The 15541-nt window shown below is 37.4% G+C and overlaps 1 protein-coding gene and 1 long non-coding RNA gene across 2 annotated transcripts; one reads left to right on the top strand and one right to left on the bottom strand.

Annotated features, from left to right (window-relative positions):
- Nucleotides 1-33: 33 nt before the first annotated feature.
- Nucleotides 34-15541, top strand: LOC136713498 (uncharacterized). The gene is made up of 4 exons (XR_010804958.1): nt 34-167; nt 12122-12221; nt 13325-13390; nt 13922-15541. It is a non-coding gene; the product is annotated as an uncharacterized LOC136713498 (long non-coding RNA).
- Nucleotides 6076-7619, bottom strand: tmem158 (transmembrane protein 158). The gene has a single exon (XM_066691127.1). The coding sequence runs from the start codon at nt 7300-7302 to the stop codon at nt 6610-6612; it is 693 nt and encodes a 230-aa protein (XP_066547224.1). The 5' UTR covers nt 7303-7619; the 3' UTR covers nt 6076-6609.

Genomic DNA, 15541 nt, shown 5'->3' with positions numbered 1-15541 from the left:
GCAGGTGTCCGCAGTTCTGCGCAGATCTGCACAATCCCGCCCACCTCATTGGCGGAGCGGCGCAGATTTGACAGCTCTTGACTATAATAACGCCACAGGTGGGTGGTGGCTGCTGGTTTACAGCGCTCTTCCCAGCCAGGAAGTTTGGACTCATCCAGGTGTTGTACGTAAGTATCCCTGTGGGGGAAGGCGGGTAGTGTTTATGAAGTTGAAGTTTTGAAATATCTGCAATACATCTAAAAATATTCGTATTGTAAAGTACTGTGTAGATTAAATTGACTGAAGTCTATTGAAAGGAGACTTATTTGCGAATAACATACATGCTAACATACAACACATGGTTTGCGTTGAACTAGAGTAAACTAATTAATCAATACAATACTGAACATTTTGTTACAATTATAATATGACTTGATTTCAACCATGTTACTTTAGGGTCTTAACCTGGCAAATGAGTTGTAAACAAGTCACTTAAATGTGGGTTGAATACTTCAAAACAAAAGCAATTTCCACATATTCATATGGGCATATTTTTTTAATGTATTAATGAATGTTGAACAAAATACACTTTAGAAATAAGTAGTGACCTCTGACAAGGAGTGGTCCACATAGACTTTGTGTATGTGTGTGTATGTGTGTGTGTGTGTGTATGTGTGTATGTGTGTGTGTGTGTGTGTGTGTGTGTGTGTGTGTGTGTGTGTGTGTGTGTGTGTGTGTAAATAAGCAGGGAATTACATAGTTAAAATAATGGTTCCTTAATGATCTTTAAATCTTAATTTCACAAATCTTTAAACTCATCAGTTCATCAGCCTTTTGTGTTTTACCTCAAGTCAACAAGCTTTAAATCAGATCTTTGTTTCATGATCTCATCTTAGCTGTATAGATTGTAAACTCAAATGTAGTCCCCCTAGGGCACAGTTTAGTACACACTGTAACGTGAACTGTACACACTCAATAAGTGACTTCAGGTGCTAAGGCCAAGGTGAGGTGAGGTGGTTAGCATAGCTCATGTTATATTGAATTTCTGTGCATAAGCATTTCATTCACAGATGCTTTTCATGCTTTATGTTGCATGCAAGCAAGTAATTCTAACCAAATCTCCCTTTCTTATTTCCCTGTACATGAATTTGCCTATTTGGCTTCATCATAGGCCATAGTTTCTACAGCAACCAATTTGCATCGCTCTGTTCAGTTGGTGTGTGTTTGTGCATTCTGCAATTGTGTTTGGTCATCCATGAAAACATTGAGCCAATGGCTGAGTGTACAATTTAAATATTTAGAAAAGGTTTGGAAGTATGAAATATTTTTTGAGTTACTGCCAGTAAATTGAGTTACTGCTATTCTGTTTATGCTACACACAGACACAGAGAATGCTGTGTTTTTTGTTTTGATTTTTTGCTAATTGAGATGGAATATATTTCACAATATTCAGTCATCTTCCGTAGGCAAAGATTGGGTGTACACCTTGATTTCAAACACTGTTCAAGGCCGTAGCAACTCTTAAACATTAGCTTTTCTGTGCTTTCTGCCCTCCCTTTTGCCTTGTTCTGTGAGTTCACCATTAAAATGAGAGAAGGACTCTCCCAGAAGGAGAATTTCCCTTCATTTTGCAATATTCCATATTTGTAATTCCTGTAATTTCCTGGATGTTGTTTTCGTAAACCTGTGACTCTGAATCCTACTGCTGTCTCATCCTGTGTACAAGCCCCCACGTGTTGTCCCTGACAGCAGCATTCCTGCTGACTCTGCTGCCAACAGGTCGAGCCTGAGGGTTCAGTGTAGTTCTCTATCATGATGAGACACGTTTTGTTTTTTCTAAAGCAGTGTGAGAGGAAGTAAAACTACAAATCTGAAGAACAACAGAGTAACCTTAATGCTCCTAATATACACATGGTCGCTACTGGTGCTTCATTAATGGTCCATGCTTGACTTTTCATCATTTATAAACACTGAAATACTGTAATAGAGAAACCATTTTCAGTAAAGCAGATGTCCCTGTTCTTGCAGAAATACAGAGGTCAATCCTGTTGATTCCTGTCTTACTGCAGAATTAGTACCTTTGGCTCAGGCTTTGTACTCTTTGAAACTTGGAGTTGTACAGTTTTAATTGGACTTGGCCCTAACTCCTTGATTTGACACTCCTCTGGGGCTCTCATTAGTTGTGGAAAGAATGCTTTTTTTGTCCTCACTATGAGTGGAGTGTGAAATCCATACTGTTGACCTGATCTGCTCTATGTCATGGTCCGATTTCAGGAGAAACCACTAGAATAATCATTAATCTTAATAATTTGTTTGCATTCGTGTATTGTGTTGCATTGCTTGCATGTGAAGTCCCTTCATACCTTGTACAAGGGCAAACACTAAGGTAGTCAGCATCACTTATTTTCCCTTAATAAAGTCTGCATTTTCATGACTTGCCTTTGGATGGTATAATTTCCTCTTCCTGTCTGTCCCCCAAGAATCGATGCTGTAACTATTCTTTATTTGAAAAATTTAAGCCAAGGAGTTTACATTTTTCATATCTTTTTGTGATCTCTTTTTAAACCCGCATTGTATTTAAAAATAAACAAATAAAATGTCTGGTTTTTTTATTTTGTATTATTGATTTGTCTTTGTTCCAGTGCTTTGCAGAATGCAGAGAGGTTTTTAAATGCTTTTAACACTGAAGTGCGTCAGCACACAAAGTTATTTGAATCCTCTATTCCTGTGATTGGCACTAGAACAAAGGAAACTGTTCTGATTTGGCCAGCCTGGTATGGGAGATATGATTGACAGCTTCAGGATGGAAGACATATGGTCGCAAGGGAACAATCTGTTGTTTTGGAGAGATGAAACACAAACGAGGGTAATTAACACTAGCCCACCAGAAGGAGGTTACTTCCATTGTTCTTGTAAGAATGTATTTATTTATTTATTTTTAACCAAACTTCTAAAGACAGTGCTTGAAACTAGCAGGCTCCCCCAGTGTTATAGGCAGGATGTCCAAAATAATTAGATTGGTTAAAACAATAGTTTTGGTGTACGGTTCTTCCACACTATGAAGTGTAAAATGATTATGCATTGTCAATTAGATGCACATTAATATTTTTTAAGATTACCATATTGTTTTTGTAATGTTTATAGTCTGTGACAGTATTTTTCAGAATTGTCCTGGTTTTAAGAAAAAAATGCCCTCCATTAATGTTTTTTCAGAAGTACACATGATTAAGGTTGACACTTTTTAAATTAATTGGATATGTTTATAAAAAATAAGGGAATGGCTTATTTAATGGAGGAAAATGTGTATCATCATTTTTTTAACCAATGAATGTGGGTGTGAGGCTATTGTATCAGATTGCACAATTTGCTAAATGCTTTATAAACTACAAGATAAGTGTGTTCATGTGTGCAGGAAATGGGGCTAAGGGTTCCACTATCATCACACATACAAACAGTACTGAAACTGTATCACATTGCAGGCTAACTTAGTTCAGACATGTTCTTGCAAGAAAAACAATCCTACCCTCATTATATGTCTTGCGATGTCTTCCACCTACAAGCACAGTTGTAATGCATCCTTAAAATAACTGTCAGTTCATTCAGAGTCACCCACAGAGAACTTCCAGAAAATTACATCTTAATAACCGCTTGATTCACTGATATGACATAAAGTGATGCTTTAAAATACCTTTAAATCTGCTCTCTGTAACCTCACCACAGAGTGAAAAGCCCTGTGTGTCCTACCAATATAAAGATTATGTCCTGGCTTATTGTATACAGTTACTTACCAGTATTTACTTTGATCTAATATTCTAGGGCTTGTTTGATAGTTTGCTTTGTAGAGGTGTTTAGATTTTTTTTATGGATCTATCTTTTCAGATAAAATACATATTTTTCTGCCAGCAGCAGAATATTCTAAGGGTCTGTGGAAAGTTTTCTCCTTCAATGTTTAACCTTAACGCATTGTGAACAATAAACTACTTAGAGCTGTATTTAATGCTGGAGTTATTCAATACTTAAGGGGGGTTTATGTAAATTAGCCTTTCTCTGCTGTTGCCTTTCTCTGAGGTACACCTGCATGGCAAACTCTCACCATTATTTCCACTCCAGATTCATTACAGCATTATCCATGTATTGGCTCCACAGAAATGGCTTCGCTCTCTCCAACCGATCTCCCAGCATGCTCTGTGGTGATCACTTACAACATAGTAAGATAACCACTCATTTCAATGAGACCTTAACTGATTATTACACCTGTGTTATTAGCCATAACAATGTGTTCATCCACTATTAATGTAACAACGTAGCAGTTATGTGCGTTTCTAGATAACTGCCAGGTGCCAGGGGGCAAATACAACAGGGGCAACAAACCCGGGTTGCGACATCAAGTGCATTACTGCTGCAACAGAATGGCCACCTCCACTTGCTCTTGATACATGCTTTTTGTCATATTGCTCCACCAAACTGCATCCCCACTGATGGGGTCACTGTCGTATATTTTCCTGTATTGTTTGCAGAAGTGCATGAAGAATAAAGTACCTTTTTATTACCTCAGATAAGACTTCATCCGTGCCTCACATTTTGGACACATTCTGTAGTATTACCATATGCAGCTTTGTCAATATCATAAATGATAACCAGACAGTAACTTGGGCACATTTGATAACATAAAACAAAATAGCTGAAAGTCTTATTTTTAGTCAATGAAACGTTAAAGATGTTGAGAGGTTCTTGGGCAGAAAACAGATTGTGTTTTCCAAAACAAGGTTATAGTGATCAAAATAGTTCACTTTACTGTTTTATATATTCGTATCATTGTTCATTCATAATGAACTTTTAAAACCGTTTTTTGTTGTTGTTGATTGTGAACAAATATACCACCTGTCATGCACCAGAGGGAGCAATCGTCACCTATCAATATTTCATTGTATTGTTGTGTACTTATGTAGCGCATCCAGTTAGACCAGAATACACTTAAATATCTTAGTCAGGAAATACATTATGATATCTGTTGCTTCTGTGCTTTTCATTAACTTTGCATATGGAAAATTTACAAAATAGACACGTTTTTCATATTTTGGCGGTCAATTAGTTTGTTTGTACAAAATAATAAACTACTTGTATTAAATAGGCCTATACATGTGTGTGTCATATAATATGTTTATGTGTCCCCTTTAAAAAATATTTTCATAATATATGGTACAAAGTGTTTATTATAGTTGGTTATTTTTACATATCAAGTAATTTTCCATTTTTTCGCAGAAACTGAAAGAATACATTCTTAAAAACACAATTGTCAAAAAACATTAACAAAAATGATACTGTCATGTTTTCGACGTTAAACGGACATTAAATAGTGTTTCGTTTCTTTAATATACCAAGGATATATTAAAACACTGCTCCAACTACTTTTTACAGGATAAAGAACGTTATATTTTAATAAAGCTATCATAAATTATTTAAAGAGAGTGGCAATTAAGTTATCCTTATTGTGGTTGTATCGTTAACTTTAATTCAATTCCCAAATTGTGTTTACAAAACATGAAAAACATTTTCCCTATCATATATGGAGGAAGCGAGGTGAATTAAGTAACACCATACCTTACTTTCATTACAGTCCTACATTGCATTAATCAAACTAATTATTTTGTCATATTTGGCAAAATTGTAGCATCGGTCATCAATGAATCAGGGTAAATGCAGGTTAATTTTCTGAGGTAGATCTAAATTGTTTAATGTTTGTTCAATGATAATTAAATTCTACACACTTTCTTATACGTGTGCCTTAGACCTTTACAATTATCTATGCCTTCACGAAACCCCCAAGTAGTTTTATATAGGCTATAGGAACAGGATATGTAGCCCATATTCATCTCATGCAATTCAACAAAGATGGACTTTGTGATATTTTATATCAGTTCTATTTGATCGTCTATGAAATTGCACAGTTCATATTATATATGTTATATAAATAACATATGGGTGCTATATAACAACTATAGGACACCCTGTGAAAGGACGTCTGCTAATAAACAAACACATTATTCTCACGTACAAATTTCCCATCAGATTGTAATGTTAATTTACTTATATTTAGCTATATATATATATTCCATATCAAATATTATATCCGTAAACTAAAATTTGATAATCTCGCGTTCTATCTCAAATAAAACGTTTAACCTGTACATATCTGACAACGGAGTAGTAAACAAAGCTATACATATAAAGCAGTAGACTACAAAAATTATAAACATTGCAAACAATGTATTAAAAAAACCAACAGCCCTGGATACTAAGCTAAAAAAGCGAATAAATATAATAACCTTATAAAAGTTTTTTTTTTATATCCTTACAAATGTCGAAACCAGATGCTTTGACTGACTAAAAGGTGGGAAGATTACTTCATGTTGTTTTCATGTTTTATTGATTAACAAAGAGTTCTAGAATGTGCCCAGAAGCACCTTCCTTATAAAACATGACACATTGTAGCCCCTTTACAAGTAAATGTGATCTGTAACGTTATCCTGTCATTTCTCGAATTGGTCCATTAGCGCTTTTAAACTGAAGTCTTTCTTCATGGAAAATGGACCACTTGTTGATTCTAAAAAAAACCAAAAACCGAGCGCCTTATCTCTGTCTCCTCTGCTCCATGCCATTTGGAAGAAAGCCTGCAATGATAGGGACGGGCCAGATGAGGGCCGCCACACTCCACACAATGATCACCAAAGTCATGAAACAGGCCACCAAAGTGGACTCGATGGGCTTGCGGTTCAGTCTCCAGCTGTTGTCGCCTTTCAGCTCGTCCAAGCCGAACTCCAGGCAGCAGAAGCCCAGGGGCTCCCCTGCCTGCAGCGGGTAGGACCGGGCTTGGCCGAAGCGCCGGCTCCGGGAGAGCCCACAGCCGACACACAGCCTGAACTCCTGCTGGCCGCCCGACACCCCCAAGTGCTCGATGACCACAGGCGAGACCACCCGGTTGAAAGCGGCGGAGAAGAAAGCCCTGCCGTGGTTGTTGGTGGTGTAGATGAGCACATCGCACTGGAAGCCGAAGTGCTTGTCCCAGCGAGCCACCAGCGAGTTGGGCATGAGTCTCTGCACGCTGATGTTGCACAGGGGCTGCAGCGAAGTCTCGGAAGACGACTCGCTCCCTTCCACGGATCTCTTGGCGTACCTCACGTCCACCTCCAAGTTGGCCAGGAACCTGTTGGAGGAGTTGATCGGAGGCAGCAGCAAGTCCTCGTCTGTCCAACAGTGGGACCACCGCAAGACTCCGGGAGCGGCGGTCATGGCCAGCACCAGAAGCAGGGAGTTACTCAGCATGGCCCCGGGAGGGAGCGTCCTGCTCGCATGGTGTTTGAGTCCAGTATTGGAGCAGGAGGATGGCTGAGGATGGGAGTTACAGCACGCAGAGCGCCACTCCTGCAGCTTGCGGGAGGTCAGGATTTACCTATTGTGATCCGCTTCAAATGGAAACGTCATGTGTCCATTACTCCCAGGAACGTTTCCTTTTTTTCTTTCTTTCTTCCCTCCTTTGAATCGCACTGAGTCTGTGCCAGTCCGTGTGCATCTGAGCACTAGGTGCGTCTCCTGTGCGGGGCTACACTGATCAGCCACGCAGTGATGTCACGCTGTTTGAGGTGTGCGCGCCTCGGCGGATGATAATCTCTTTGGCGCACAGAGGAAAGTCCGCGCAGCTGTGGCCAGATGTTGCGAGGAGGGAGTTATTAATTCATCCCCTTAGCGATGACACTAGTCCCCCCCCCATGAAATCGAGTAGGTAATGGATTATTTTTCTGCAAATCTGCAAAGGTCGTAAGTAATTTAAGACCTGGCTCAGGTTTCATTACATTGAAAAAGCAGAGAGAATATGTTGGGTTTTTAATTATTTCATTTCGAGTAATCAAAATAATGCATTAAACAAAACGTAAAATTGTAATTTAGAGCTAACTGCCTTTTAAAAATATATTGTATAATAAATATATATATTTTTAAACAAATGCTTTGCAGACTAAATTGCTGGAGAAAAAAAAAAAACCAAAACACTGATTAAGTTAAATGAGACGTATATGTATCTTCATCTTAGTATTATTAATGTAGGCCTACGATAGAAGACAAGCAATACAGCTCTTTGTGCAATATAGCTAGTTTCACTGGCAGGGGTTAGCACTAATCGTGAACTGCACTACCCAAAATAACATCGGTTGTCATAGATCAGTTCTAATCTGGGTCTGTGAAATATCTCATAAACTGCATATAAAACCGTAATTCGTTTAACTGGAATGTGCGCAAAAACAGGTGAATTACTTATTTGCCTACTGAAGCTTGCGCTGACGCTTTTGGTGATTTTGATATTTAAAAACTAGAAAGATTTTTCTAAGTAGCCTAAACAATCGAAGAACAATGTGAAACACTTGTATATGCAATTATAACATTTATGATATTAAGCTGCATATGATATTCGAAATACATTTGGGATTGTCCAGTTTTTAATGAAACGTTCTTTAAACACTCAAACCAGCATTTAAAAGTCACTGACAAAGAAAAGAATATACCATCCTCAAAGAATTGCCCACAAAAATGCATTTAAGAATTGAAATTCTGGTCTCTATGATGAAGTGAAATAGCATTGATTGTATAACCCTGTTAATGGTGAATTTCAGCACCATTTAATTACCTACCTACATACCTACCTACCCCACTATAAACAATCCAGATCCTGCCAACACCAACATCTGAAGTTAATTGGTTTTCCTGGTTTCCTGGGTAACCCTACTACACCCCAACCTCTGAACCCTAAACACCACCAATAAATAGACACAAGGGACAATCACAAGAATATTACATCGTTTCTGAATCACCTCCCATGATTAAAATTCAACACATTTTGTTAAACTATGAGAGCCAAAACCTTTTAAACCTTCCCTTGTTATTACACAACAATTAAGAAAAACTATACAATGTTTGCTGAATGCAAAATGTATTAGTTTACATGTCATCATAATTCTCCTCGTTTTCTTTCGAATAGCTTGGCAGCAGACGCTTCTGTATGCCCGGTGCACATTGTGATGAGAATTCAAATGAAGTTAAGTCAAAGCTTCAGATTAAACCTGCTCATTAACAAACTGCAATAAAATGCTTTAATGGCAAATATCTACTATTGCTTAGATTGTTTTAAGAAGCCTTCTCTGATATACATTCACTTATGACATGTAATGGTGAACTATAAAGTTTAATAGTAGGAATTATATCTTTAGATTGTGCTTGTCGTTCATTCTGTTTCAGTTTTTGGCTCACCTTCAACCCAAAGCCAAAACCAAGTGATGCAAACCTGAACATTATGTGCCGTACTGAACTAGAGGCTACCCAGGAGCGTTGCTGTATGTATAAACTCACGATCAAATTGTATTCAGTCATTTGGGGAACCTGACAAGCAAGCAAAGGTATTGAAAATTATACTGATATGCTAACATGACTCCTTCAAAGCCTATACAACCTACAGGATATGAAGAAATGGTGTGTAGAGGGCATTGTGATCTGGGATTTGGAAACACCACGGGCTGCAAGGATAGCTCAGCCTCTGGCTCCTTGCCCATCTCTGCATGAGGTTCCTTCGTAAGCCTGTGGTCTGATTGTAGCAGCTGGGACACAGAAAACCTGCGGTTTAAACCAGGACAGAGCTCTGACCTCGGCTGATGTTTATTTCAGTTGCAATAATCCAGCAACCCGGGGCTCACCTGCATCCCATAGCTCTAAAAACAAACAAAATAATATTAATTTAATATCAAATATGTTGTCAAACTCAGGCCTGCAACTCATATAAACACTGTTAAACCCCTATGTTTGCTTGATGAAAATATATTTGACCGTTAAGGTAGCTCTGACTGTTTCAGACATGCAACATTATTCCAGTCGGGTTCAAGCTGAAAAGGAAAGGAGGCAGCTCTGTGGCTTTACTCAGCCGTCACTTTAAATCAAATTACCGCCCTGGCGTGGAGGCCAGCTGGGTGACAGGGTGACAAATGACAATGATTTCCTGCCAAAGTGCATCACCCATTTGGAGCCCACTTTTGTTCAGCCATTATGAAACACAGTGACAGGTCAAACTGTTGGCAGCTTGTCAGATTAAAAACAGGAAAAACAAGTTACAAATAATACAATAAATAGGCATCCTTAATAGTGTCTGGAGGAGATTTATGGTCATTTTCCATTGTTTTCAACTGTCTTGTGAATGCTGATTTAACATAGGTTGATTTGTGTATGTGCAAGCTTTGCTAAGACCTGATGGTTGTGAGGATTCACTGTCAAGCAGTAGCCTACCCAGACAAGATGGGTGACACAGGGCCACTATAGAGTAGAAAAGCACAGATTCACAGCAGAGGTTCTGAGATTAACTTTGCAGTCAGCGACTTTAGATAAAGAGGTGTTTGTTGTGTCTTGGCGGTAGCAGGGTCACAGTTTTACGTTTGTAGTTACATGCTGTGTTGGCAAGTGGCGAATATGTCTTTAAAAACTGTGACAGGGAAGAGACTGCTGTGAACCAAGTGGGGTTTCTTGCGACTGCTTGAGGTCGTGACGTTCCAGTTATATGAATTATAAAGAGAACATGGAGTGTAAGAAAAAAACACCTGCTAGCCAATAGCAGTAAATCCAAATAAAGAACAGTTATTCACATTTATTGCATAACTGAGCCTTGCCTTCTATATAATAACACCTGTATGAAGTGTTTTTTGTAACCACTAAATGGGTTAATTTGCTCAGGCTTTGTTGCCAGCTCCCTTTAAAGTACAGGGCTTTTCTCATAAGTAAGTGATGCAGGCAGCCTCTGGCCTCAATTTGCACCTGAAAGCTTTCCTTTCCCTCCTTCCACTAATGTTTATCAAAGCCCTATTATACGCTACTGTCATTGTTCAAAGCCAACCACAAAGCACAGGTTGCCAAATATTGGCCCTCAGAATACCCAGTGTCTTTGAAACAATACTCTACACATTCTCTCTGTTTGTGGAAATTCATGTTCTCATTCATTAATAATGCGATAAAAATGGAAATTGCTCGGTGGCAGCAAATGCAAATGGTTGGAAGATAAAAGTCCATCTTTTTTGGGAAAGGAAAGGGCATGCAAGATTCATTTTATTTTCGTATGACTAGAACAATTGTGGAGTAGCCGGCAATTCATTTTCTTTGACTGCAATAATAATACTCTTGCTCTGTCCCCTCTCTAATGTCATAAGTCTTTCACACTTGATGCTTTCTGCTCACTAATCTTACGCTTATCCTGCATGCGTGAGAGAGATGAGTCCAGCAAATTGCTGCCTTTTCTGCTTATCAATGATATCCATCTCTTTTGCCTTAGAAGATTATTTCTCAACAAACTTTTTTTTTTTTTTTTTTAATCTTCAGCTTGCACTACTGTTAGCATGGGGTTGCTTGTATGTTATCTAAGATGGGTGGAGTTGCGGATTGGGTTAGATTTTTTATGCTAGCCCTAATACTAAACCCGGACCCTAACCAAATCCTTATCCCATTACTCTCAGCCCAACCCCAATCTAAACTCCATCCACCAACATAAGCCTAAAGGTACTGGGAAGTCTAGCTGTAGCACTATTTCTCTGAAGTCACGTTTTTATCCTCAGTCTGAATGCAAATCTTAATTCCAGTACAAAACATATTTGAATTGTTAAAATGTAACAAAAAAAACATTTCTAACTTAACCTTTAATTCAAATAGTCTGAGTACATCCTTAAGTCTAGTTCACCCCTTAAATGAAAAACCAGGTGACAATCAAATAAGTCAACATATTAATTATAAAGAGAAGCTCCCTGGTGTCTGAGCATATTCAGCGAAAAGATTAAAAAGCTATTTCTAATGCTTGTCTGCCTTCGGTTTTCTTGTCGAAGGAAGTTTGAACCTTTGCTCTTTGGCGAATACAGTGAAGCTGATGTGATCAGTAGGAGACAGGCTGTGTGTGGAACAGTGAGAATGCATCAAGAAAGAGCAAAGAGCTAATTAATAATAATAATTAAGGACTAACCCAGCTGGAGCCATCAGCAGGAAAATGAGAGCTGTACAGTGGTGGATTGAGCAGCAGGATATTATTATTATAATGTTTCCTTTTTTCCTTTTTTTTTATGTACAAAAATAGTCTTCATATATCCAGCCAATCTGCTATCATACATTTGCAGAGGACACCACATCACATCTTATTGCATGAATTCATCCAATTACAGGGACAACAGGCTCTGGTAAGTATTAAAAAAAAAAAAAAAACGCACAAAGATCATCATTTAATTAGGAAGAAAAGTGTGGTAGCCGTGTACAAAACAAGTGGCAGCAAGTTAATTTACAGATCAGATAAACATGCTAATCCTTTGCATTTGCAAAACACAGATCAGAGACACTACTATAAGACATGATGTTTTATCTTCTATTGATCATTTTATTATTTTTAATTATTGTACTGTATTGTAATAAATAAAAAATAGGGCCACGAAGAAGATGAAAGATCTACAAAGTGCTGTCAGTGAAAAACAAACCTTGAAATTAAGAATGCAGTTATCTACATTAGGGAAATCAGCAGCCACACACTACCACTTATGCACAAAATGATTAACAATTAAGTGTTTGTCTTTTGATCAGGTGATTGTTACTCTTGAACAAAACTGACAGTATATTAAGTGTTCCTTGAATAAACAGTTTTTACAGGAATTAATTAGGTACATAATGTTCTATGTATCTCACACTAGCAAGTCAGAACTGGTTTCCTCATATCCAAGTGCTGAACCCATGAACCATGTAGCTTTGCTAGGCACTATGGCCGAAAGACATAAAAGTAACAAGTGACTCCTATAGCTATAAGGCTTCAAGCCCAAGTGAGCTACTTTTCCCATTTGCAAAAGATAATTTTTTCAAGCCAGAACAAATGTAGTAAGGAGTCAAATTAACTCTTCAGGTTGTTGTCGTTCTTGTTGTTATAGTAACATACATTTATGCGAAAGTTACTATCACAGCAGCAAATAGTTTCTAAAGTTTTGAAGATCATTTTTGTTTTCATGAAATGGTGAATTACAGCACGTTAATGCAACAAAACCAAGCCAATTGAAAGGGTTAAAAATGTAATACACCTTAAGTCATTCTGTTCAATATCATTACAGTGCCATATGATACAATATCAGTGTTACTGGATTTAAACGTATATATACCTGCTTTTCACAGATGTTTCCTTCATTAAGCAAATTTCAATATTGAAATAATATTGTTGCTGCCAATTCTGCTAAAGGTTAAATGTCATAAATGTTTCATGAGCTTCACTGTAATGTTTGGTGTGTGTGTTCTGTCTTCCCCACAGAACAGAACATCATATCTGACACTTTAAACAGAAAGCAGTGCAGTGTGGGGAGAAGTAGTTGCCAAGGTAACAAGGATAAAGTGAAAATGCTGAAGTCACATAACTAGCAGCTATTGCAAAGTTCAGAGAGTAACACTTACAACAAAGCGCTTTAGACTTATTAAAAGTCATCCCTTATGAATAAGAAAAAATACATTGCAAAACTGTGCACAAAATAATCTAAACTCTTAGAGAGTTAATAAATCTAGTATCTCGTATTCTATAATACATCATGGGAAAATACAATATCTCCGCTGAATAAACTATCGAGTAGTTTCATAAGGGTGATATATCAAAATATTACCTTTTTATTAGAATCTGTGGAATGTGTTATTTAATTTAAATGTGAAATGTGAAGCAGTATCTAATTTGCTCAGTACATTCATGGAAAATGTATTGTGTGAAGGATAGACAAATATAGCACAGAGTTATATTACTTAATTACCTTTTTTCACTCATATAAGATAATTACCAGGGGCATGTCAAACAATATGAGTAAGGAGATTAACTTTAGAAGACTATAGCAAAAAATGTCTAATGTTAATAATTCCTTTGCAGATATTGTATTCAAGAAAATCCGGCCGGGGGGATTGAGGGGATTATTCAATGAGGAGTGTTGCCCAACCGGTGTGAGGAACCACGCAACAGATGTGCCAATGAATGTGTTTCGCACAAGAGAAACACAAATAAATCTAAATAAATTAACAAATTAATGAGATGATTATTTATTAAACTTTAAACCATTTGTTTAAATTAAATATGTTCCTGACAGAATTAAACAAAGATTGGTGTAACAAAATATTTTCAGTGGGTGTGTTTTATTGTATTTCATCAATAGGTTATCTGCCTACCATAACATTAAAATCTTCACTTCATACAGACATGAATGCTACTTAACCTGGTATCACATGATAATCTGAATCTCTATTTTGAATGGTACAGCATTACAGTGCCAAATGGGGAGACCAAAAGTACCTGGGAACAGTGTGCAACAATAAATTGACATTTGAGGAGAATACAAATGTAATTGGTAAAAAAAGGTCAGCAGAAACTTTTTTTTTTCTATGTAAGCTTAACTCCTTTAATGTCAATAAGACAATGATGACATTATAGGAGTTTAATAAGCGTTTTATTGAATCAGTAATGATGTTTGCTATGGTGGCCTGGTTTGGGAATCTTAATGTTAGTAAGAAAAATAGGCTAGACAGGGTGGTGGCCAGTAAGGATAATTTGGTGATGGAGTGGGGGGGTTGTGGAAAGCAGACTGTATCCTAGATTTTCAGCTTCTCCCCCTAGGTCATCGTTTTAGACTTCCCAAAATTAAGAACAAAAGATATAAATACTCCTTAATTCCATGTGCCATACATTTTAAAAATATGGTTATGAAATTTAACGATTGTCTATTTATTTTTTTGTACAGAATTGCTCCCTTTTAATGAATGTAACAATGTCATTTGATTTTATTATTTATGTATTTCATGTGTATGTTGCATGGCTGTCTCTGTTTTAATGGTGTATATTAACCCTGCTTGTAGACCATTGTGATCGAATGATTGATTGATTGATTGACTGATGCAAAACATAATTGTATTACATCAATAATGCTCTTAAACCACCTAAATCTAACCATGATTCTTTCCTTCATCTTCAAATTTTCATTTTTTTTTTAATTCTACATTTTTAAAGACCTAAACAACCGGTATTGGCCCAATGCCTCCTAGCCGTCTGGAAAAAACACATTGACTGGCAGGGGGTGAACTGAGAGTAGTTTTGCACACTATCAGGCTTTCTGCGCAAAACAATCAGGTGAATCCTCCTGTCTGTAAAGAGGGACGGATGTGACATGTTCTGTTCACTTCAAGACATTGAGTGATGGCACAGCTTGATTGTGTTTTCACAATCTCCTCACATTTCTTTCCTACCTGGAAGCCATTCGTATTGTTACATGGGCAAACAGTCTGTATCCTGTTTCTAATGATTGGCAAAGCTACTGATAGTGCTGTATCATCGGTCCTGTTTGCCACATACAGCACCTGTTAATATGATCCAGGACTGTGGTACTGTAGTTAACTCCTTCATCCTACACTCCTTTAAACTGTTAGGATATTGTATCTTTATGTACTGGTTGGTTTTCTAGATTTTTATTGTTCAACTCCAAATGTGAAATAACTTGAAAAA

This window comes from Amia ocellicauda, chromosome 18 (assembly GCF_036373705.1).
Source record: "Amia ocellicauda isolate fAmiCal2 chromosome 18, fAmiCal2.hap1, whole genome shotgun sequence".
Lineage (NCBI taxonomy): Eukaryota > Metazoa > Chordata > Actinopteri > Amiiformes > Amiidae > Amia > Amia ocellicauda.
The sequence above is the reverse complement of the archived record's forward strand: the minus strand, read 5'-3'. Positions and strand labels throughout refer to the sequence as shown.